Source organism: Marmota monax, unplaced genomic scaffold (genome assembly GCF_021218885.2).
Source record: "Marmota monax isolate L192 unplaced genomic scaffold, Marmota_monax_Labrador192_F-V1.1 WCK01_AAM20220418_F8-fsc00004, whole genome shotgun sequence".
NCBI classification, from domain to species: domain Eukaryota; kingdom Metazoa; phylum Chordata; class Mammalia; order Rodentia; family Sciuridae; genus Marmota; species Marmota monax.
Genome location: NW_026692881.1, coordinates 14829021 through 14855403, shown reverse-complemented (window position 1 = coordinate 14855403; position 26383 = coordinate 14829021). Strand labels below are relative to the sequence as shown.

Sequence of the window (26383 nt, the reverse complement as noted above, 5' to 3'; positions counted from 1 at the left end):
TTCTTAACACACAAAAAGAAAGTGATAACAAGTACACAGATACTTCTGGAAGTAGTTTGGAATAATTGATATCACTTTGAAAGGCTGTTAGGCATTACCCTGTAAAGTTGAATATTTGTATACCTATAATGGCACAATTCCACTCTTAGGTATAAATCTAAAATAAAGATTCTCCAACTTTAATGAGCATCACAGTTACCCAGAGAGCCACACTATTTGGGAGCCCCACCCCTGGAGATTCTAACTCAGTAGACCAAGAATGATTTATTTCTGTGGATTTGTATTTCTTCGAAGTCCTAGGTGTTGAGGTTGCTGCTGGTCTCTAACACAGTTGCAATAATAGTCCCCTAGGTTTTTTCATCTGTTTATTAAGAAATAGGAACAATAATTTTAAAGCCATGTTGCTTATACTAGCAAAAATTTGTACACAACTCAAATATCCATCAGCAGATGAATGAATAAATAAGTTATGGAATGTTCACACAATGAAATAATATACAACATTGAAAATGAATGAACTATACATGCATATATCAACCTGGCTGAGTCTCAAAACATTAAATGAAAAAAAGACAAAATTATGCACATCGTGTTATCATTTTTAAAACATTAACATCAAGTACGTGTGATATATATCATCTATAAACTTGTTGTATGATAAAGATGGACTTAAGAATAGCTTATTCACTATATGATTCTATAGTAACCATTTATTAAGTTATTTAAAAATAATAAAGTCAGTACCATATATCAAACCATTTCTAATGAATTAAAGGTTATATTTTTAAATTATATAAAAAAAGAACTAGAGGAAATTTAAGTGAAGATGTATCTGATCCTTGCATGCAGAAGACTTTCTAAGAATAAAAGCAGAAGAAATCAAAAGAAAAACATTGATACATTTCTGTAAATTTTTTTTAATTATTCATGAAAAATTATAAAAAGTAAACTAAAAATTTGACAAGCATGCTAAACAGGGTGATGCACATCGGTAATCCCAGTGACTCAGGAGGCAAAGGCAGGAGGATTCGAGATGGACCTGTGCAATTTAGCAAGACCCTGTCTCAAAATAACAAATGTAAAGACTGAAGATATAACTCAATGTAAAGCACCCCTGGGCTCAATCCCCAGTACCAAAAATAATTGAATATGATATGTGTATCATATACAACTAAAGGATTCTTACTACTAATATTAAAAATATTTTGTAGAGGATTCTGGAAGATGATGGAATAGGAAGCTCTAAGAATCAATCTGTCTACCTAGATGACAACTGTACTGGCAGAATCTGTCTGATCTAACTATTTTGGGTACTCTGAAAGCTTACAGTTCCAGAGAAAGCTTGGATGATGAATTGCAGTTAATTTTGTCCAATTTCAGCTCTGAGTTCATCAGTGACACTACCCATTCCTTATTCCTTAGCCCTGTGGCAGGCATCTGTGCACAGTTCCTGAAGCAGCTGAGACACAGCTTGCAGACACAAGAAGAGGCCAAAAAGACACTGTCCCCCAAGTATCAGGGATGTCTCTGTCACAAGCAAATGAGTGAGCCAAAGTTCCAAGCCTCAGTTCTTGTGTCCCAACGAAATCAAATTTAGAGTTAGATATGAAAAGCCAAGCAAGAGAATTTTATTATAAGTCATATTAAGGTTCAAACAAAAAACACCTTCAAGAGGGAAAAACAGTGGGTCATCTCTGAGTAGAAAACAACATGCTACTTCCAAATTTATTACCATTTGACATTCACCAGGAGATCTGGAGTTCACCTTCTGCATTCTTCACCAATTCAGTGTTTAACTCCTGCTTCATATTGGGCGTGGGAGTTTTGGATCCTAGTTGGTCCTGTCATGTCAACCATCCCATTCAAGAGGCTTCATCTACAAGTCAATCCTATGTTAATGTGGGTGCTGGGGTCAATTACCAGGCAAACTTTATCTTATGGTGCCTGTACTAATAAAGAAATTTCCCTTTAGATATACATTGAGAAAAACTCAGCCATAAATTCTAACTTTACAATGATCCTTGTTGACCCTATCAGGAGTTAGCCCTGTAGGTCTTTTCCTTCTTGACGTATTTCTTAATCGGCTCCCTTTGTTTCCATCTATTTATTCTCAGGGTTAGTACACCTGTTGTTTTCCTACAAGTTACTCAATTATTCATTAGGCAATTTAAAGAAATCCCAGGTCCCTGGTACATTATTGGACACATTCCACTACTCATTACAAACTACTACCTAATATCTCCTCTGGTTGTTGATTGCTGCTTCAGATCTCTCTTCTGATGGCTGATTGCTGCTTCTGATTACAGAGGTATAGACAGAGAAACAGGCAGTCATTGTTTTTGTACCATTATTATAAACCCCTTCCTCCCAACTGAAGTGACTTAAAGGATTTAAAAGATCTGTGCTTTTTTATTTACCACCTTCATATTTTTTCTTTTTCCCTTTTGAGTAGCCAGACATTCAAAAAAACAACTGCATATGCAGAGAAAATTAGAAATTAACTAACATGCCTAGGGAAAGGTACAGGATCAGATAAAAAACAAGAAAACCTTAAGTTTATATTTCAGGCTGATCCTTGGCACAGAGGAAAGTCTACAACAATTTAAAGAAATAATGAAAACACTAAAACAACACACTGTGGGGAAGAGGAGAATGTGATTTCTAGAATTACCACATTATTAGATTCAAATGTCTGGTTTTCAATAACAAGAAAATCACAAGGCATACAATGAAACACAGAAATTGGCCCATTTAAAGAATAAATAAATACAAACTGTTCCTGAAAAATATCTGATGGAAGATTCACTAGACAAGGACTTCAAAATAATAGCTTAAGGTTCCTAAAAATGTGAAGAAAGTAACGAAAATCATGTAAGAACAAAATAGAAATAGCAATAAAGAGCCTAAAAACAAACCAAAAAGAAATTCTGGAGCCAAATAATACAATAACTGAAATGAAAAAAATCAGTGGAGAAATTCAAAGGCAGATTTGAGCAAGCAGAAGAAAGAAAAGCAAACTTGAAGTTAGTATATTGGAAATTATCAATTCTGAGGAACAGAAAAAAAAAGATTGGAGAAATGTGAACAGGTATCTATCTAAGGTATCTATCTGTGAGATACCATCAAATGTACCAACATATGCATTACGGGAGTTCCAGAAGAAGAAAGTAAGTGATAGAATATTCAACAAAGTGATGACAGAAAACTTTCCATATTTGATGAAAGACATGAACATAAACATCCAAGAAGCTCCATAAACTACAAGTAATAAACCTAAAGAGACCCATACCAATACACATTATAATGAAACTTTGGAAGCCAAAGAGAGATTTTTTTTTTTTTTTGGTACCAGGGATTGAACCTGGGGGTGCTTAGCCACTAAGCCACACCCCTAGCCCATTTTATATTTATTTTGGGACAGGGTCTTGCTAAGTTGCTTAGGGCCTCATTAAGTTGATGAGGCTGGCTTTGAACTTAAATCCTCCTGACTCAAAGAGAGAATCTTGAAAACAGCGAAAAGCAATTCATAACATACAAGAGATTATCAGAAGATTTCTTATCAGAAACTTTGAAAGCCAGGCTGATGTATTCAGAGTACCAAAAGAAAAGAACTGTCAACCTATATTCCTCAATTTTTTTTTCAAAATTAAGGAGGAAATGAAGACTTTCCGAGATAAGCAAAAGTTGAGGAAGTTTGTTACCACTAAACCTGCCATACAAGAAATGTTCAAAGGAGTACTGCAGGTTAAAATGGAAGTACACTAGACAATAGCTAGAAGTCATACAAAAAAATAAATATCTCAACAAAGGTACATACTTGGGCAATGCTAAAAGTTAGTATTATTGTAACAACAGTTTGTAACTCTGTTTTTTATTTTCTAAATGATTTTAGAGACTAAAACATTTTTAAAAAATAATTATTAGTTGCAAAATTTGCATTATTGTAATTTTGATTTGTAACCTATATTTGTTTCTACATAATTTAAAAAAACCAGTTTTTAAAAGAATCATTAGCTTATGTTTTGGAGAACACAGTGTATATAATGGTAATTTTGTGATATAAGCCTTTGAGAGGTAGGGACAGAGCAGTGAAGGAGCACTGTTTTTTTGTTTGTTTGTTTTTTGTTTTTTGTGTTGCTGAAGTTAAACTGGTTTAAATGGAAATTAAAGTGTTGTAATTATGATGTTAATTGTAATACCAATAGTGACCACACACACACACACACACACACACACACACACACATTATAGAATACACATGAAAAGCAATGAGAAAGGAATTTAAATATTCCCTACAAAAAGTCAGCAAAAACACAAAAGAAGATAGTAATGCAGGAAATGAAAGACAAAAAGCTAAAAGACCTATAGAAAAGATTAACAAAATGGTAGAAGTCATTCTTCATCCATGATTATTGTATATATAAGCGGGTTAAATTCTCCAGTCAAAAGACAGATTGGCCAAAAGGATTTTACAAAAAAACACAATCCAGTTGTATGCCATATATAAGAGACTTTAGTCCAAAGACAAACAGATTGAAAGAATGGAAAAAGAAAATTCCATGCAAATGGTAACCAAGAGAAAATAGGGGTGGCTACAGTAATATTAGACAAAATGATTTTAAATCAAAAAAGTTTATAACAGACAAGGAAGACCATTATGTAGTAATAAAAGTTTGAATACAGCAAGAGAATTTAGCAATTATAAATATTCACACATTTAATAACATCAAAATTTATATGAGGCAAAACCTGACAGAAATGGGAAGAGAAATATGCACAGTTCTACAATAGTAGTTGAATACTGTAATCCCCACTCTCAGTAGTGGTTAGAACAACCAGCAAGAAAATAATTAAGGACACAGAGAATGTAAGCAACACAATAGACCAACTAGATCAAATAGAACATTCTACCCAACAACGGTAGCGTAACATTCTTCTTGTTGCACATGGAATATTTTCTTCAAGATAGACCACATGTGAGGTCACAAATAAAGCCAAAACATGGGACATAAAGAATGGAAATTTTGACCTAGGGTACAACATAGATGAACCTTGAGGATATTATGCTACATGACATAAGCAAGTCATGAAAAAGTAAAATAAGGTATGATTCCACTCATATGAGGTACATAGAAAGTAGGATAGTGTTTCTAGGGGATTAGGAGAGAAAGGAATTGGGGAGTTTAAGTTTAGTGGGTATAGAGTTTGAGTTTTAAAATTGGTCAAGATAGTAAATTTAATTTAATGTGAATTTTAAAAATTCACAAGAAGAAAAGCAGGGGGGAAATACTGGTCATTAAGAATTAATTCCATCAACTTGTTTTTTTTGTTGTTGTTGTTGTTTTTTTACTTTTTTTTTATTGGTTGTTCAAAACATTACAAAGCTCATGACATATCATCTTTCATACATTTGACTCAAGTGGGTTATGAACTCCCATTTTTACCCCTAATACAAATTGCAGAATCACATCAGTTACACATTCACATTTTTACATAATGCCGTATTAGTGACTGTTGTATTCTGCTACCTTTCCTATCCCCTACTATCCCCCCTCCCCTCCCCTCCCATCTTCCCTCTCTACCTCATCTGCTGTTGTTCAATTCTCTCCCTTGTTCCTCCCCCTTTCCCCTCACAACCTCTTATATGTAATTTTGTGTAACATTGAGGGTCTCCTTCCATTTCCATACAATTTCCCTCTCTCTCCCTTTCCCTCCCCCCACTCGTCTCTGTTTAATATTAATCTTTTCCTCATGCTCTTCCTCCCTGCTCTGTTCTTAGTTGCTCTCCTTATATCAAAGAAGACATTTGGCATTTGTTTTTTAAGGATTGGCTAGCTTCACTTAGCATAATCTGCTCTAATGCCATCCATTTCCCTGCAAATTCCATGATTTTGTCATTTTTTAGTGCTGCGTAATACTCCATTGTGTATAAATGCCACATTTTTTTTATCCATTCATCTATCCATCAACTTGTTTTATGTGGCAATTCAAAACCTCTTTGGTATTTTGCCCAAGAATCCTCAACTCTTCTTAGAGAATATTCTGACACTAAGCTGTCCCATAGTTTGAAGTTAATAAACCTGAATGAAAATTCAACCCTATCACTTAATAATGGCAAAGAGTATTCATGTTGATTTCTCTAAAATACATATCTTTACAAAATTATTGAGAATTAAACATAATATCTCTTTTTCCTAAATGTGAGTGGCTTGCTATAAATGTGTCTTAAGTGAAAATCACCATGATGCAAAAATCATAGCCATTCCAAAATGCAAAGTTTCAGAACAAGCCTTTATAGCTTTTTAATATTTCCTAAATAAAAACCAGGTGTTTGTGATAAGACATTGAAATGAAGGATAAGAAAAAGAAACATGCTGCAAGTGAGTTGGAATTGGAGAAATAGACGAGTTTTGTACTTTCACCTTTCTTGTCTTCGGAATGCTCTGAGAATGCAGGAATCAGAAATTGAATCACAGTAACTCCATATACTACAAATAACTGTCCTTTCCAGAATACATAAATGTATTGTACAGCCATGGGGGGGCAAATAGATCTCTGTTTGCTTTCACGGGTTAGCAACTGACTAGTTTTGTGGCCTGAGATACACCTTTAAACATTCTGAGCCCATTATCATATCTATTGATCAGGAATAATAATCCCTAAGAATCTTTATTATTTTTTTCAAAAGGCATGTTGTGAATCAGTAAGAAAAAGGTGGAAATTCCATTGGAATGTAATAGATATTTCACAAAGTAATTTGAAAAACAAAGAAACTATAACCAAATAAGAGTAAATTAAACCAATGATATTTTCTCCTTCTATGTGATTGACAGTAATTGAATATTTGTCATTTTAGATATTAGGAGACCATATTTAACAGCCATCCAAGGGCCACTTAAAATTAATTAAGGTAAATAGTTGGGCAGGGCTTAGATCCTGCTACTCAGAGAAGATTTAGAGCTATTCTGGTGACAAAAGGAGCTTTGAGAATTTGTTCTCATTTATACAATTCACCAGAAATTTGGGGGAAACTAATGTTATAGATGACCACACAAGAAAAAAACAAAGATGTAAAGATGAGGGTGGAGAAGATGAGGATGATGTCTTGAACACTCTAGAGTATGCACTGAATAATGTTCACTGAATTCCAAGGTAGGTGGGGCAAATGAATTAGGAAGCCTTATTTACATGATGAGTTATAAACAGTGAAGTCATTACTCCATAGTAGTTGTTAAGAGCGTACACAATAAAAATATAAATTTTATGTGAAATATAAATTTTATATGTGATAATAGCAACAACTGAAATTAAGGTGGTGATAGGCTTTTCTAAACTTACACACGCCCAAGTTATAGAAAGAATATTTATTAAGCAGTTACATATGGAACCTGGAATGGTAAAATTATCACATTCTTTTTAGTTGAGAATTATTCTTTTTATTGTAGAATACGAAGGATAACCAAGAATGGCATGCAAACATGATGTTTGCCTATCTGGCTCTAGAATCAAGGACTCTGAGTTCCTTGCTGGAGAAGCTTCATCTCCCTCCCCCTTGGCTAGTGGGTCCCCATTGACGATATTTGGAGAATACTATTTTGGATTTTCATAATTGGTAACAATCCTAAGGTTATAATGCTTCCATTCTTCAATTAAACCAAAGCCATAAACCACTTAAAGCCATAAGAAACAAAGTTGAAAATAGAAGGCCCTAACTGGTTATTTCATATATGAAAAGCTTTGATTCATCTGTTGGTGTGCAGCTGTGGGTCCACTCCACTTCCCTTCCTCATTTAGTCAGTGAAAAAGGCCACTTTAGACAGAACCCAGTTCATTAGCAACCCAGAGCAAGCATTTCAGTGGGTGACCATGCTGGACCCCTGGTAGGAAGTGGTTTCTGATGTGTTTTTCATGTTCACTCAGAACACCTAAACATGAGGTCTCTCCCTGACTCTCCTCCACCTCTCTGTTCTCCTCAGGACTACTGGCTCTCTCTCCTTTACAAGCGCCTGATCGGCCCCAAAGTTTTGGCTGTGCATGTGGCTGGGCTCCAGCGGAAGCCAAGGCCAGGCCGAGTGATCCGGGACAAACTAAGGATTTATGCTCACTGCACAAACCACCACAAGTAAGTCTTAACAGAGAGGGAACAGAAAGGCCACCATGGCTCTGCCCCCATTTGGTATACCTTCAAGGAATATTTATGTTCATTATTCGTAGTTAAAAACTGCCTCTAGAATCACCATACTCTGCAGGTTTCAAATGATTTTTGATAAGTAGATTTTTCTCCAAGTCAACTCCCCTTCTCATATTTACAGGTTTTATTCATAAAAGGTTAATAAAATACATGCTATTCATTCATTTGCTTATTCATCCAATAAATTTTTATTGGCCATTTTCTCTGTGCCAGTTGATATAATGCCCACAAGGTTTTTTCTGTGTGCATAAGACTCAGGCAAGGTGAGTGGCCAAATCTCACCCTATGATCCACCAGAAGAATTTGAGAAAATAAGTCTCCATTTCTAAGATGTATGCTGGAGAGCTACACCACTAGAATCCTAGCCCTAGACCAGACTTTCTCAAACTGGAGTCCCTAGAACTAAAAGAGTACTCAAAGGTAGTCATGCCAGCTTTAGAGCCATTTCTATATTTCAAAAATCTTCTTCATTATTTTAAGTGTTAAAAGGCTAAATAAAATGTAGGCTTCTTTTTCGGGGGATGGGGGTGCTCACATGTATAACAATCCAGTGAGGTAACATGGTGTTATCATTAGAGTTGTCTTTAAAATAAATAGGAAAATTAATTATCAGTAAATAAAGTTTGCCAGGTACAAATTTTAAAACATTTAGACCATAAGGGAAAAACATAAAACTGGGCCTAAAGCAAAACTCATCTGGCCAAGTAGGTCTTTCTGACATAACTTCCTGTTTAAGGCAAAGTAAGCTGCTCTGGACAAGAGAATTCTTTCTCTTACTGCAGAAAAAAACCTTGGGGCAGGGACAGGTAGCTAGTGCCTCCTGCTAGACCTCCATTCCTGGGCCTATCAGGACTGATCAAGTGGAGGGGAAGCCAAAGAGCTGCCATGGTCAGATTACACCAGATGCTACTTCTCTGTCCTTGATGAGACAGGAGCCAAGCCAGTTAATTCCTCATGATAAGCTATTTCAAAGAAGCACTCTGAGCAGTGGGGGTTGGGGGCAGTTGTCATGCCTGTAGATACAAGTGCCTATTGTAGGTGAGGGGAGGCTGTTTGGGCAGAGGCCAGAAGCTTTCAACATCCCTTTTGCTCAGCAGGAAGCTCGATCCCATACCTGACAGAGAGTGACTGCTTTATGGCCTTGGCCTGAAGTTATCTGATCATCATACAAGGCAGCATTGTATTTCTTGTCTCTGCCTAGCCCTGAGGTAACCACCAAAGGTGGACCCCCAGCCTCAAGACAGAAAAATTGATCTTTGCACCTTCCTTCCCTGTTGGAAAACACACCAGGCTGTGGCCTTTTCCCTGAGGACCCAGGGAAAAACTGTCAGTAGCCTTATGGATTTAGCAGGAGTTGTATGTCCTCAGGGAGGGCCACTCACATGGTCTCAAGTCAGTGTTCATTCCAGTGTTCTTTGACATTCTCATGGAAGTTGTTACAATATTCTCGGGATGCCATGAACCCTGGGCCAGTGTCTCATTCATTTTTATAAACTTTATGTCAAATATAGTGACTGGCATGAAAAAGGTCTTATAAATATTTGATAAATGAAAGAATAACTGGACAAATGTAGAAATAGGGCTTTGAGATGTTACTGCTGGTTAATGGCTCTTTCCCCTGTGGTGTCACCACATTAGCTAGGGAAGGTGGTGTGGTAGAATGGTTAGGAGTTCTCCCATTTACTACCATGAGACCTCGAACAAGTGAGTAAAATCATCAGGATTGGATCCTCTCTCTCTCCACCCTGGCTGACCTCCACTTTCTATGGGAAGTCACTGAGGAACCTTTCCGGGGAAGAGGTGCCACCAGGTTTCTATCGATACCTCTTCCATTCCCTGTTAAAAAGAAAGAAAAAAAAAAAGCTTTCATAATCCATGTCACACGTGATGCTAAGGATAAAAAAAAAATGAGGCAAAGGTCTTCTTGTTCCTATTAGGTCTGGAAGGAAAGACCACAGTGGACCCACTGAGCCACAGAGGTTGCAGGTCTCCTCCCTGTGGTGGGTGCAGGTACCTGGAGAGGTTTGTGCCCCCACATCCACCCTCCACAATCATCATTAGGAAGCTCTACTGACTCATTTAGTTCAGGTGTGGCCAAAAAAGCCAAAGTCACAGAATTATCCCAAAGTGAGCATGTTCCTTTCATGCAAATCAGCCTTGACCAGTACTCTGAAAATGAATGTCCTGGGACAAAACAGGAATTGGATGAAAAAGTATAAACTTACTAGTAAAGCAATCCAAAGAAAGTGTCTATTAGAACAACAACTCCTACACTCCAGGGTGTATTGGACACTTGCTCTGTGACAAGCATCCTGCCAGATGTTTGCATTTACATTATCTTCTTGAGTTCTTAGGGTTCTGTGTATCACCCCAGTATGTGAATAACAGCATTAATGATGCATTGTCCCAATGCTCTATTGAACACAGGAGTCCTTTGTCTCCTTGAAATTCAGACATAAAACACTGACTTAGACACCTCACCACCTTTGAGGGAAGCCTCTTGCATTGAGGATCATTTCTGACCTAGCAGAACCTTGTCTCGTAATTGATTTAGGGAACAAAGCTGCTCATATCAACACCAGCAGGTGCTTTTCTGCTTTCTGTTCTGGAATTAACAAATTAGGACATGGGCAGAATGGCAGATCTTGTTCAGAGAACAATAAAGTTTTGACAGAGAAATCTTTTTATGAGCCATTCTGCTGAGACAATGTATGTTTCTGGGGTGGAATTGAGGTCCTTAGCCAAGTTTAGAACCAGTTGGAACCTGGTGGATGTTGAAGCAAACTTGAGCCTTTTGGGGTTCAAGTTCGTTTATTATTGGCAAAACACAACTTCCTGTTTTTCAGAAGAAATTTTTTTAAAGGCTCATAAAAAAGGTTCCTGAGGCTTCTTGGACATCAAATGACTGTTACAAAACAATATTTTGATGAGTTAAGTGTAAATGAATCAGAAACATGTGGATTAAATTTCCCTTAAAATACACAGGGGCTTTGAAATTAAGGGGAAAAATGTTTGGCAAAACAGGACCTGACTTTTACCGAACCCAAAACCTTTGAATTAGATTTGGAGACAATGGAGCAACCCAGTTTTCAAGCACATTGCCTTTCACTGGGAATGACCATGGACTGCAGAGCATCATCCTCTCTTCCTTTTCCCAGACTCCTAGCTTCACTGGAGATGTTTCTAGAACACAACTGTTTTCTATCTGGAACTCAAGATGCACTTCCCATATGACATCTCCCACCTCTTACTTTCAAGATATTCTGAGTACAGCCTCCTTTCCCTGACTCACTTCCTCCTCCTCCCATGGTAACACAGAGAAGATGTCAGGCAGGAAAGGAGCAGCCAGAAAAGATGAACTCCAGATACATGGATTGGCTGCTGGCGAAAAAGTTTCACCATGAGTGAGACATGGAGTAAGAGAGAAGTTCTGTAGAGACAGTTTCTCTCCGGAAAGGGGCATTTACTAAGAAAACCAAAAGCCAGCTAGACCTGACAACATCAGGAGTCAAAATGGCCTGCTGACCAAGCCTTCAGACACCAATTTCTTAAGAAACAGATACTCTCCAGGGTTAGTTTTCTATAGCAGAGAATATGCATTCTTCAAGAATCTGCATTCTCCACACATACTGTCAGGTTTGATGTCATCCCCAGCCAAGCATGTGTCTTTGTAGCCATAAGTCCTCTGTTTCATGTCTTTGCCCCTCAGCCAGGCAGGGCGAGGGATGGCTGAGGCAGTGCCAATTCCTACCTGAGGAGGCTCCTTGAAGTTCTGTGAGAGCCTGTGCACTTTAGTCCCCCTGGGCTGTATGGGTTTGTCTCCCCCAGGGGATCTATGTAAATGGAAATCAGGCCACTGCCAAGCAGCTTGAAAAGACAACTTTCCCTGCAGCAATGCTGTGATTTCAGGTCTCCCTCCCACCCACCACTTCCCCACATTCCCACCCTTCTTTCTGAAGTCTCCAAGGGCTCCTTCTGCCCCAGCTCTGCAGAGGAGAAACTCATAAATGCAAGCATGTGGCGCTCTCCTCCTCCAGTGCTGGCTTTTGAGAGTGTTGTTTGATAGTTTGCAAAAGGGAATTACTGCAGTCTGGCAAAACTGGTGCCCACCCATGCATATTTTGCTCACACTCTAAAGCCCAGAGTACCTGCAGCGAATGGTATCTTCCTCAAGTGTCCATGTTAGCTAAGTTAAGTTGGAAGCCCAAGAGGAATCTAGTTGGTATTCTTCTTTAGTGATGGTCAGCACCAACACAGACCACCAATATCTTTCTTTAGAGCTCTGGTGACACAAGTCTGCTCACATCATTGATATTCTCTTCTGACTCATGTAGCTACAAAAGCTAGTTCATGTGCTCCAGGGGATTCCGAAAGACTGGCAGAGGAGGTACTACTGCATAAGAGAATCATTTAATAGCTTATCAGAACATAAATGCAGTCATCCAGAAAGCTTTGAACACAATAATGTTCCCTCCTAAGAATGCAAAAAGGATCATCTGATGCACAGCCAGCAGAATATTCTGGGAATTCTCCTCATAATTTTAAATGGAGTGTTCTAAGTGAGTGTAAGCACATGGCACACAAATGACAGAGGCAGGAAGCAGATCCCAGATCAGCAAGCATCTCTTTATTCAGCGGAAAGGTCTATTTGACAAACACCTGGTGTGGCTCATTTTCAGGGATAAAATGGCTGCTGGCCACGAGGTTCTGGGCTTTATATACAGCCTTAGCAGAGCCAGGCCATGGGACGAGTTTTGGTGGCAGAATCATTTAGGCCAGGGTGGAAAGACAGATAGGTAGGTAACCTTATCCTTCGGTAAGAGGTTATCAAACCCAAATCATTGACCAAATATCTCAGAAAGACTTTTTAAAATACAGTTTCTGAGTCCACAAACGTAAATGGATTGAATCCTAATCTCTAGGGAATAGCCTTGGAATCTTGCATGTCTTTTAAAAATTCCAAGTTATCATACTGACCTGCCCTTGGCTGCTCAACTCTTAATTAGCATCTTTAGAAGCAGAGATGAGTGACCCAGGGAACCAGGGGTGCTATGTCGGCAAGGAACAATGTTCTCCTCTGGGCAAAGTTGACTTAGAGTTTCTCTGAACTCCTTCTTTGAAGATGGAACTGGGTCATTTTTCTCTGTTTCCTCTCATTAACCCATCCAGATGGGGCCCTCAGGGACCCCTGAGAAACAAGGCTTTTTTTTTTCTTTTTCTGCTGAGAGAAGGAAATCATTATAGTGTCATCAGTGCTTGCTGAAAAGTTCTTACACATAAGCATATAGCTCTTTTAGGCTTCTGGACATCCTGTGCTGGTTTAAAAGAAATCCAAAATGGTGAATAGTTTATAATCTTGAGGCAGGTAAAATAGCAAAAGCAGGAGTCAACAAAGATAAATAAATTCAACTACACAAAATTTCTTAACTTTTATATATCAGAATACAATGTAAACAAACTGAAATGCTCAAAGAAAACTGTGTTAATGCAATACACTTGTATACAAAGGTTTCCTGTGTTTAATAAGTACATAGTTTTCATAAATGAATAGGAAAATGGGCAAAAGACATGAACAGGCAGTTTACAAAAGAAGAAAGGCGATGGAAATGGGCAAATGAAGAAATGCTGCACCTTAGTATGAATTGGAAAAAATACAAATTAATAAAACATCAAGATCCCATTTTCACCTCTCAGGTTGACAGGGTATTTTAAAAGGTTAATATTTGATACTCTTAAAGTATGAGAAAATGGGTGCTCTCATTCAGAGGCTGGTAGAAACAAATGGTTGCAAAATTTCTAGAGAGTTAACATTACCAAAATGTGTGTACCCATCAGGATAAGTGAGGTTATGCTGTGATAACAAAGAACCCCCAAAATCTCCACAGCTTTCAATAAGGATGGTTATTTCTGATTCATACAATTTGTCCATCATGGCCCCCCTGTAGCTCTGTTTTGCATAATCTTTATTCCAACACCCAGGCATAGCCTCTGTCAAAACATTGTCAGTCTTCTGGCAGAGAAAAAAATTAAGGGCAAAAACATAGGCTGGCCTCTAAAGCTTCTGCCCAGAGGTCTTAGCATCCACTCGCATTTCACTGGACAAGGCAAATCATGTAATCACTTTGGGGTTCAGCAGATCAAGGACGTAAAATCTTCTCATGGGGAGGGCACCACTAGAAATAGACTGGAACGTTTGGTGACAAAACATACAATGTGCTTTCCCTTGGCCTAATATTACAACTTCTAAGAGTTTATCTATCAGAAATAATAATGATGTCCAAAAAGTTTATGTACAATTAAGCTTTTCATGACATAATTTATAATGGCAAAAAATTGAAAGCAACAGAAGTTCACAAAAGTAGGGGATTAGCTAAATAAATGATGTTACAATTCTATGGTTGAAAAATTTACAAGTAGAAGAATATATAATAGCATGAGAACATGTTTAAGATTATTGTTAACTGAAAAAAGCTGTGTGAATAATGTGATCCCAATTACATAAAAACTGAGTAATATATTTGTATGTGTCAATGTACTTAATAAATATTTTTCAAACTAAAAAAATACTGCAAGAATATTTTCCAAAATGTTGTCATATCTCAAGATTAAATGATTATGGGGAATCTTCATTGTATTTTTATATATTTTTCTAGGTTTGTTTGTTTGCAATAATCATGTTTTACTTCCATACTTAGAAAATATATGTATTTCTATATACATATATCTATATATCTGTTTTTTTTTCTAAAATCACTGCCATACGTTTTTAAAAATACAAGAAATGTGGTGGGAAACAGGTATCTTCTCAGGAAACCACAATATCAAGGCCTTCCTGTCTTGAAGGTCTGTTGTGACAAAGAGCCATAAAACCAGTGTCCTTTTCTGGGGTGGTCCTCTTTTGTGTAGCATATAAATAATTTAGGAGCATCTAACTGACCACTTTGTTTCCATCTTTTCCCTTCTGTCTTTTCTGGATCTCAGCCACAACTATGTCCGTGGCTCCATTACACTGTTTATTATCAACCTGCATCGATCAAGAAAGAAAATCAAACTGGCTGGAACTCTCAGGGACAAGCTCGTGCACCAGTATCTGCTGCAGCCCTATGGGCAGGAGGGCCTGAAGTCCAAGTAAGTGCCAACCTGGAAATAACTTAGGAGTAAGTGTGGCAGGAGCTGAGCGGAGAGGAAGCTGGAGTCAACCCATTGCTGATGGTCATGGTTTGCTCTGGGCTTCAGTGGCATAGAGTAGAACAAAGAGTGGTCTGAAGTCAGAAAACTGCTGACTTTCAGCAGCGTGGGTCAAGCCCGTCTTTGTCTCTAGGTTTAGTACAGTCAAGGCAAGTGGTAGACAAAATATTTATCAACAAGGGTACTCTTGAAATTTGAGCAAGGCAATTCTTCATCATGCCAGGTTATCACACCGCCAGCTATTTAGCATCCTTGGCACCTGCCCACTACATGCCAATGGTGCCCCTGGTCATGTGACCACCCAAAGTCCTGGTAGTTGATTACAGTGCCCCCTCCAGCTGTAATATTCTGTAATGTTATGACCCCTTTTCATCACCATCTACAAGCCTCATGAGTGTTAAAGGAAGAAGCATGGAAAAGGGGTCAAACGGTTCTGTCCCCCACTTTTCAACTTTGGGCACATCACAGCTCAAACTCAGTTTCTCCATCTAAAAAAAAGCAGGGAGATTATATTCTGGAGACTCTGTGGCCCTTTCAAACTGTAAGATTCCATGAGAGCTCCTACCTCCCTCAGTCTCGGGAGAGCTCCTACCTCCCTCAGTCTCGGCTACAGCATATTGACAACACTACTCTACCAACAGAAAGCAGTTCCCCCCGGAGCAAGAAGGACCTGGTCAAGGGCAAGGCCATCCCCAGCTCCCCGAGCAAGGCCTCTCAGGAAAGGCATGGGATGCTCTGCAGACTGGGGGCGTTCCTGTTCCATTTTTAATGTTTACCAAGTTTAACAAAGCTGTAAACTTGGAGCAGGTGGCTTGCACTCCCACAGCTGCCCACAAATATTTGTGCTATAATTGTTCACTGTTTCACTGCAACCTTGGTGGCTTGCATTTGGCTTCCAACTGTATGTGCAATGGGAACAAAACACAATCTGGGAAGTCACTTACTAAGTCTCTTTAGCCCACCCTAGATCTGTATTTTCACATACTGGCTTTTTTCCCCTGGCTACGTCCATGGCCTCCACTTTTCTTTCTTCCCAATTCTACCCATACCAGCAGGATTTTTGAGTAATTTTGTCCCTTCTCTCTCAACTTCCCATTAGTTCATGAATGGTATGCTGAATTTCCAGCCTTTATTCTAGGCAGGAGACCCAGTTCTAGTCCCAGTTTCACCACAAAATAATTGTATGACCTGAGCAAATCCTCATCTCTTGGCCTCAGTTTCCACACCTGCAAAATTCAAAGATTACTGTATATTTGGAAATACCCCTCATAGCCCTAAAATTCTCATCCTGGGCCTGATTTTCTGAGGACCATGAATGTATTAAAGTCTCCTGCTACCATTCAATAATGTCCTGCAAAGCCATTACTGGCAGAACAACTGATCATCTGCAGTGATTGTAACAGGTTAAGGCTCCCAGAAACCAAAGAGCTTAGGAACTGAGCCTGCCCAGTGTCAGAAAGACCATGTACACTATATGGAGGCAACTGGCCAAGTGTTTTGGTCTAACAGGTCAAGAGTCCTAAACACATCTCTAAGTCTGTTCCTCTCTTACAAACTACTAATATATCACCTCTCCTAGTCTAGAATGCAGTGGCTTTACCCTGTGATATGCCATTTTGGGCTATAAGCTTCTGGGCAGAGACTGTCAGGTGCATGTCCAACAGCACGTCCAGTGTTCTGCTCAGTAACTACTGAAGAGCCAGAGTCTTCAGTGGTTCTGGCTGGGGGTCTCTAGAAAGGGTGTGGTTTCAATGAAACAGACATGCAGAGAAAAATGAAAGGAAATAAAATAAAGTGGTTTCAGTCTTGGGTGTCTCTTGCTTTTATAAGCCTCTGGGGCCAAACTCTTTGTTCTATGTCTGCTAGTTCCTTGAAGCCTGAAGCCACATTAGTTCAGAAGTGGATGGAAAGTTCTGGAAGTGAGGGAACATGCAATTGCTCCTATCTGGAGGCACCAGGAAAAGGATATAGACCAAGTAGTGCCCTATTCAAGCCACCAGTTAGGCATTTTGGACTAGAATTTCAGAAGTAGAAAGATGCCTGAAAATGTTTTTGATTGGTTGAGGTAGAGTGATTCTCATTTTCTTAGAATTGCCATCCCAGGGTGTAAAGATTTGAAGTCTCTGAAAGGGTTTCTCCATGTGAACCCAGAACTAAGGTATGTCAGCTCTCACAGGAAGCACCCTGGGCCACTAATCAGACACAGGCTAGGCATCTGGATTCACAAAGAAGGTTCCTGCTTCCTGTCTCAGTGGTAAGCCAGTCGTAAGACCTCACACACAAGTCTCAACTCCTTACATAAGAGATTTTTCTCCTTCTAGAAACCAGACAAAAGGTGGGTGCTCTTTACCCTAGAGGATAGAGGTTTTAGAAACTGCAATAATGTGTGCAAGAGAAGGGTATTCTGCATCTGGAATACATATTTGTCAAGGAATGGCTGAAGGCAATGGGGATATTTTGTTCAGAGAAGAAAAGTAAGGTGACTCGTGAGGACTTTTTTTCAGATACTCACAGAACTGCCAAGCAAAAGTAAACAGATTTGGCCTAGAATACTCCAAAATGGCACAAAAACAAGGAGTTCAATTTAAAAGAGAGATTTTGCTAAAAAAAAAAAAAAAATTAATTCATTTTCCAAAGGCTCACCTTGTCTGACCAAGGGCAGAGAAGGCTTTGGGAAGGTGAGAAAGAGGGCAGTATCTCCAGAGATGCTCTGATTCCTTCCTGGGTGGGAGGTTGGGTAGGAGTGCCACTCCCTTCCAGCTCTAGAATTCTGTAATCTTCTCTTCTATTCCCCTCTACACCTGCTCCCAGAGGAGAAGTCTCTGGTCACTAGCAAAGGAGCTTCTTCAAGCCACTAAAGGACCACACAAAGAGGCTGTGCTACAAGAGCAAATTGTGGTAATATCTGGCTAATTGTTTTTCCAGAAAATCCCCAGCTGTGAGTTCTTCCCTGGCCATGTTCCCTGGTTTCTCACCTTTCTGGAAGATGGCCCCATTTGCACCAGGAAATGGTTTCATTATGGATAAGTCAGAGGAGAGGAGTATCTTTGGGGAAGCTCTATCATGTACAAAAAAGAAAAATCATGTGATCACAAATCAAGAAACATTACCTCTAGGGAATCAGTTCTACCTGAGACATAAATATCCCCTGTGTTGTTCAACAAATAGAAGCAACATGAATCTGTACCCCCAAAAAAGCCAACTTATATCCAAAAATAGAAGACCTCATGGTGCTCACTTTCCCAGGGAAAAGTCAAACCCAGAATAGATGGTAGGTCAGATCCTAGAGTTCTTCCCTGTGTGTCTTGCTCAATCCCATTTGGTGGGAAAAATAATCCAAAAGATAAGGAAAAAAAGGAAACAACGTTTATCACATTGGCTGTTCTAACACACTGACCTTAGTGGATGCTAAGTATTCTGAAGTGAAATGACATTTTGAAGTAATTGGTTCAATCCCCTGCCCTCAGACAATCTGTGAGAAGCTATCTGGACCAGAGGATGCTCTGTGTGTAGAGAATCTAGGGGATGGAGTGGCCATAATTTCAATCTATTTAGTGCTTCATCATATAATAACACAGGGGCCCACTATCCCTATGGCTGTGACTCTATGGATATTAGCTTTAATAGCCAGCATCTCACTGAACCTCTGAACAATACCATGAAGCATGTAGAATAATTCTTGTCTCCCTTCCAGTTGAAGAAACTTAGTCTTAGATCATTAAGTGACATATTCAAGCATCCGGTTCTCCTTACTTCTAATCCAGAGCACTTTCTTCAACAGTGTGCTACTCCAACAGTCCAATAACAAAATTATAATTACAGAGGACACATAATTTGGATAACTAAACTCTGTCACGACGTTGTCTGGGTTCATTTCATTGTAAGCTCGTTAGAGAATGAGCACATTGGAAGAGTATAAGGTTGCCTCTCTTTTCTCTCCTCCAGGCTAATTCATTCTAGTTTCATTAAATTTTCTTCTCAGGTCCTGGTTTCTGACCTTTCTTAGAAGTTCTCTGAGCTGTTTCTAAAACTACCTTCCTGTCATGGAATTCTAATAAAAGCAATTTTTCCCCCTCAGCAAAACTGGGGAAGTCCCTTCTGTTTCTTCTATTCTGTTAGACAAAGGGATTATTAAATACCAGGACTCACTATAAAGCAGTTTAATATGAGGTCCATAAAAATCAATCTCAGTGTATTATATTCCAACCCCATACATATAGGTATTGCCAGCTCCCCTATACCTAATGGAACCACCCTCAGAGGTATATTTCTGAGAGAAAGACACCAATAGGGGAGACTTTGGGGAAAACTGGAAAGAAAAATCATGTGATCACAAATCATATATCTTCGCCAATTATCAATTTTATATTGAGATCCTATCTTATGCTAGAATAGTTTGTTTTTGCAGCAATCTAACTTGAAGTGACAGTTACTCTGACTGCAATTTTAAAAGAATGGTGGTCTTATAACTTGAAATGCTCAGGAATTATAGGTAGACAAATTGGGAGAAAAGTCTGAATGTCAAGTTCAATGTGAATGCTCCAGATCAGTATGTCCCTTGATCTTCCTAATGCTAAATCACACCATCACCTGATCTGCAAGAGTTATTTAATGTGTAGTGCTTAGGGGTGAGGCTGGGGGAGTGAATTCTGAGGTCCCTACCTTCAAAGAACTTATCCCTATTATTAGAAACAAACATCTAACAGGAATCAACTTGTGGGTGGTGCCATAACAGAGGCTCAGAATTTCTGCTTTTGGGCTAATAGGTTCCATATAAAGGCTTGAACTTGCTACCTGCTTGAGCCTCCTCTTGAGCCACCAACAGTTTGGCTGAAAGACTCTCAAGGCCTCTATAAACCCAGAGCCTACTCTGTGAAGAAATGAAAATTTTCTTTTTCTTCTTTTTCCACATACTGCTCATTTTTTCCATCTCTCTGAGATATATAACTTTTGCTTTGATTTAACCCTCATTAAATTCTATATCAAAGAAAAACATTGGCATCTAACTACATGCCATTAGAGAGGTGTCATATGATGTTAGCCAAACAGAATGGTTCTGAAAATACTCAAGTAATTCCCAGGTGCTAAGACTAAAAATATCTTTGTGTCCCTGTTGGAACAGACTATATTGTGATATTTCATTTCTGGATTCAAAACTTGGCTATTATGAAAAGTCCTGAGAGCTGAACTGGTCACCACCTGACCCACCATAATCGCTCACTAGTAAAAGGAAGCACCATCTTTCATTTTTGGACATGGACAGACCTGGCAAAAGGAGCTTGGCCTTTAGTCCATTTATTTCTGCAGATCCAAGACATCTATGTGCCTGCATTCTGTACTGCTGGTAGTAGTTGGTATCTGGATGATTTGAACTGTGGTCAACCAGATGTCCTCCCTGCAGGTTTCCATTATCTTCACTTGTCTGGGATCATTCAAATGAGTTTCTTTTTAAAATAAACCTCTCTATTAAAGTTCTTTACTTGTTAAAAGGCAGCTTTCTAGAGGAAAAATTTCAAAGGATGCCTACAGGTCAAGAAGTTTCTTCTACAATGTCCCTGCCAAAAAGCCTTTCAGCTTCTGTCTGATGTTTCTGAGCTGGCCCACTTTAGGACTAGACAGCTCTGATTGTAGGGAAGATCCTCCTTACATAAGGCCAAAGGGTGTTTTCTTGCCATTTCTATCCCTCCTTTAGAAAAATTAAGCAGAGAAAATTTGTTTTTTTTATAACAAGTTTTCAATATGTCTCCCCCTAGATGGCTAGTCTCCACACTAACCACTCCAAGATCCTTCAACCATTCCTCAAATAGTCTAGGTTCCAGCCAATCACCTTGGATTCCTGATCACCCAGGAATCCATCACCTTATAGGATCTGATCTCACAGGATTAAGGTTTCAATTGTTTTATCTCATCCAGGCTAGTTTGAAAAGGTCAGAGAAGGAATAGGAAATTTAGTATAAACAAAAAGAACATTTTACTATAATTCCCCTCACCAATACAGTAGAGAAACATTTTAACATCTCTGCCAATTTCATAATCAAGAATGGTATTCTTATTTTAATTTATAGTCTTTGAGTATTTGTGAGATTCAAAGTTTTTTCATGTCCATTAGTATTGTGTTGCTTTTATGAATTTTCTATGTCCTTTGATTATTTTTCTATGGGAGTGTTCATCTGTTTTATTAATAATGTATAACTTTGACTATTATCAGGTGATTTTCCCCTTTGATTATTTGTATTGAACTTTTTTGCCAAGATTTTATTTGCTACTTTTCCAACTATTTTAATTTTCAGGTATTATCTTGACATTTAAAAACAAAAAAAAAAAGTGTTCCCTTGAGCCAGGGATATAGCTCTGCATGAGAGCACTTACCTAACTGGTACAAGGCCCTGGGTTCAATCCAAACTTTTGTTTTTGAAAAAATTTTTTTTAAATTAAATCTATTTATCTTTGGCTTTGTGGTTTCATCCATTCCACTTATATGTGTATGCATTTATATTCCTGAAATCAGATAAATATTCATCTCTCTCTTTTTTAACTTCTTTTTGTTTCATTTTTTATATCTATTTCTTTTGTCCATTTGGAATTTATACGGTTGAGGTAAGGAACCTCAATAGTTCAATAGTACTGATGTTCAAGCTGAGAGTGTGTAAAGAAACTTATTAACCCACACGGGGCTTCAGGTATTTGTTTTAAAATATCAGGAAAAATAAAAGAATCCATTATAAAAAGCAAGGCTTAGATTAAAGACTTCTTTTACGTTGGGAGAAAAAGTCCTGCTGGGGCAGATGCAACCCTGTCAGCTGCAGCCCTTTTGAAAGGTCATTCAGAGCCCTCTGGAAGAAATACAAGCCTCAGAGACAGGGCAGCACTGAATGGCAAGAAAAGACTGGAGATTTACAAGCTGGCTGTGAGTGAACAGGAAAGTGGTACTTATTCTAAACACTAACATTTCAGTTCATGTTCCAGTTCAGAGAGCCTGAAATAGACACTATAAAAAGCAGAAATGTAAATATATGTGAGCATATATATTTCTAAAAATGCTTACACTTAAGGTTCTGAGGCAGTCTATAGGAAAAAAAAAGAGAAGTAAATATGTAAAGAAATGATCCTTAAACATCTTCAGATAATGCAAGCTTACTCATTGGAACGTAGAGGAGTCCAGATCTTGTGCTAATTTGGGGGGGCGGGGGGGATTGGGCTCACTAAGAGATAGTGGTTATAACAGTGTATATGATGTTATCTAAGTAAATGATTATATGTATAGCTGAAAAATATATTGAGGGTACCAAGGAATAGATTCTTCTCTGCCTAAAGAAAACTTGAACCACTCTCTATACACTCTCTGACACATCCCAGAATTTGGGAGAAATCTAAGAGGATTTTATAGAACTTGCCTATCCAAAAAGAGAAGTTTTTATTTTCATTGTTCAGAGTTTGTTATCAGTGCTAATGCTTCATCTGATTGGGTTCTTAATTCATCCTGTGATGTGCTGCCCATGTACTTCCCTTGTACATACTGAGGAGCAAATTCATCTCATGGTGGTGTGGTGGGGGGGGTGGGGGGTAGTGATTAAATGAAGTAGTTCTACTACAACAGCGAAAATTCTCATTTCAGTCAATTCAACCCAAACCAAAAACCCTTGCCTTGAAAAATTCATGTCTTTCTTCTGGGTTAAAATATGTGGCCTCCTAATATAGTACTCTGAAAGAGTAAGAAAAGCATTTTTTTCTTCAAAATAAATTCAGAAGGTAATGGTTAGAAAGTTATTTGATTCCCTTCCACCCCCAGCTGCAAATATATTCCCACCCCTTCTTCCACCAGTGCTGCTCAACCTTGGCTGCACTTTGAATCACCTGGGGGCTTTAAAACCCCAATGCCCACGCTGCACCCCAGACCAATTAAACTAGAATCTCTGGGCTGGGACCCAGGCACCAATATTTCTTAAAGCTCCCCAGGTGATTCAAATATGTGGCCAAGGTCAAGAACCACTGTCCCTCTATAAACCTCTAGAACAAGGTCCCAGATGATTTGCATCTTTGATTTTCCCCAGATTTTGTTCTTCATTCAGGCACCAAGCCATTTTGCCAAAGGTGTGAACATGCCATGAGCCCCTAGAGTTTTCTGTGGCTGAGTGGAAGGATGAGTGCTGGCTTCCCAGAGGTTTTATTGTTTGTTTGGTTTTAACTTCCAGATTAGTAATGTGCAGATCACTGTGCAGATTAGAGGATTATAAAATGCTTTTATATTTTACAGAGACTTGACATCTTAAACCAAGATGTTTAGGAATTCAGAGTTTTCACTCTTTTTGTTTTTCCTGAGTTTTCCATTTGTTCCCAGTTCCAGAATATATTTCCTTCTAGCTCGCTCCACCAGCTTGAAACTCTCTGCATAGCTGTCCATCAAGGTTGTGATCTCTCATCCTCAACCCCCACTCATTTGGGGACCCTCTTTGGAGGCAGGATTTCCATTCTGTCCTAGATGACCCAGATGAACACTGGCAAATGAGCATTTTAGGGCACAGCTAGCATGTTTCTGCACAGTTGATTCTAATCTGAAGGGTAGGGAAGCAGAAAATATAGGCAGTTCTTGGGGACTGATAAGTGGCCCTTATCTTCTTTCTTTTCACCTTCCAGAAGCTGTGGTTTAGTGGTGGACAAATGCAAACCTCAAAGAACTACAAAGTTCTGATGCAGCTCACCCCTATAGCAAGGCCTGGGCCCCGAACCAATGTTCTTTGGCTGCCAGGGCAGGATGTGGCTCATTCCAGACAGGGGGCCTGGAGCACAAAACTGTAGACCAACTGCCAAACATCAGCAATCACTTTGCAGACCACCCCTTCCCTGCTAATCTTTGCAAGAATGGTCCAGAGTCACCACACACTTTGATCTTTGATAGCTGTGAACCCTGGAACAGAGCCTGTGCCACCTGAGACATCTTATTTTTTACTTTGGAGAGTATACCAAAGCCTCTGATGTTATAGGGAACACTTTGTCAAAAGCCAATAATACCAAGGTATTTATCTCCTTTAACTGATTAGAATAGGTATCCTGGGAGCCATGGCCATAGAGTAATGGAACTGCTTTGGGATGTAGCTTATGGACTACCTCATATGCTTTTCATGTGGAAAACCTATCTGCACAATGTACACAAATCTTCCCTCCTCTCTTCACACCACCTGCAGACTGCCTATAAAGCAATGCTGCTTCCCCCACCCTGCCTCTTCCTGCTCCCTGCAAATAGAGCTGGGGAAACCAGGTCCCTCCCCACGAACGAACGCACATTGACTCTTACCCCCATGAGGGTCAGTACAAGAGACTGAGAACAAGGGAGGGAGAGACAATTCTGACTTGGGAAATGGGAAATGGGAAGTTCTCAGTGCTGAAAGCCCTGATGGAGCTGGAAGGATGCACCAAGCTCCTAGGAAATGCTGTAGGGAAGGTCATTTGAGGCAGTAGGATAAGCTTACTCCAGGTTTGGAAGTACACACATTCAAGGCTCATTTTGTCTTGGAGGTAGAAAAATCATCTCATATGACTGGAATATAGGATGTTTTGTGGGGTGAGAAAAAAGCCACAAAGATACACTGGGGCCACACTGCTAAAGGCCTTGAAATCTAGGCTAAATTTGATTTTCCTTCTCTTCCTGCTTTTTGTGTAATGTTTTTATTATGGTGTGTTTGGCCATGCATCTGTATGTTTCAGTGTTTTCTGTCTTAGAGAGCAAGGACTAAGTCTGTTATAATTGAATTTGTACAACACAAAGAACAGTGGGATATGAGTAATGGCCCTTAAACACTGTTTGTGAATGCTGGTGATCATGGCACCAGTTCTTTACAATGGGAAGGGGACAGAGTTAACCACATACTAAAGTCTCCATGGTTTTTATAGCTGGTTCAGATTGTGTACTGTGGTTTGAGCATGATATGCCTATGACATGGAGCTTTGAGATGGTTGCCGAATCAGATTTCTTCCCAAACTGTCCCCAGATGATTCCCTCATCTGTTGGGAGTTAACAGTATCAGTATAAATCTAGGTTTCTTAACGAGGCTCTCATCTTGTCTGCCAAGTGTGCTAAGTTATTTTAAGCCATTAGAAGCACATGGTGGAATCCCATTATGGCTTGGACCATTATTACACAAACTTGGATAGAACGCAGATCAAATCATGACCCCTAACCTAACTACATACAAGAAAACCCTATATCCCTTACAATTTGCCTATAACCCCCCCAGCTCTGCTTGAACAAAGAAGTCCTAGTGTTTGCTCTGGTCAGTGATATAGAAGATAGATGAAAACTCTTCATTGTCTTGGTATGCCACTCAGAAGGTAGAATGCAGGGCATTTGATTTCATCAGCTCAAAAATATCTCAGTGGCCAAGAACTCCACATAGGGTGTGGGCCACTGGAGGGGTCAGGGGAACAAGAAGCTTTCTTTCCTCCCTCAGACAGTCTCCTCTCCCAACAGTGGTAGGAGATTGGAATGTCTTGCCAGCCAAGTTCCCTAGGGTGAACTCAGTGTTAATTGAACTACTGTGGTAGGCAAGAAGGCAATGAGCCAAATACTATTGAAAATTAAGAAATGAAAGCAAGTCAATCTGGCAGACAAAATGACTCAAGCACACAGATATAAAAAGGCTGAGGGGGACCTGTAGGTGCAGAGGATGTGCCCCTCTCTCTCCCAGCTTGGCTACCAGATAGGCCCCGTGGAGGAGGTTACATGTGATGGCCCTGGAGGAAAGAAGCGGCTTTTTGGTAGATTATTAAGGACAAAAAAATACACAAGGCATACTTGAACGGAGGTAATTCTCCCCGTGACTGTTGAGGAGTGGGAGCGCCCAGAGAGGATCAGGCCTTTGCCCCAGCAGGGCCTGTGTGACCAGCCGGCGGTCTTGCGCGGCTCTCCTCAGCATGGTAGCCTTGGCTTAGGGCAGTTTCTAATGAACTTCCTCCCTAAGCTGCCCCAGATGCGCAGCCTCCCCCAGAGCCGAGCGGAGAGGGGAGCAG

The 26383-nt window shown here is 39.4% G+C and overlaps 1 protein-coding gene across 1 annotated transcript in view; it reads left to right on the top strand.

Annotated features, from left to right (window-relative positions):
• The window catches only part of Hpse2 (heparanase 2 (inactive)), a 690427-nt gene that overhangs the window by 654280 nt on the left and 9764 nt on the right, over window positions 1–26383 (top strand). Inside the window, exons 10-11 of the mRNA XM_046450534.2 lie at window positions 7977–8122; window positions 15173–15319. Coding sequence (XP_046306490.1) covers window positions 7977–8122; window positions 15173–15319 — 293 coding nt within the window. The remainder of the gene's footprint in view (window positions 1–7976; window positions 8123–15172; window positions 15320–26383) is intronic.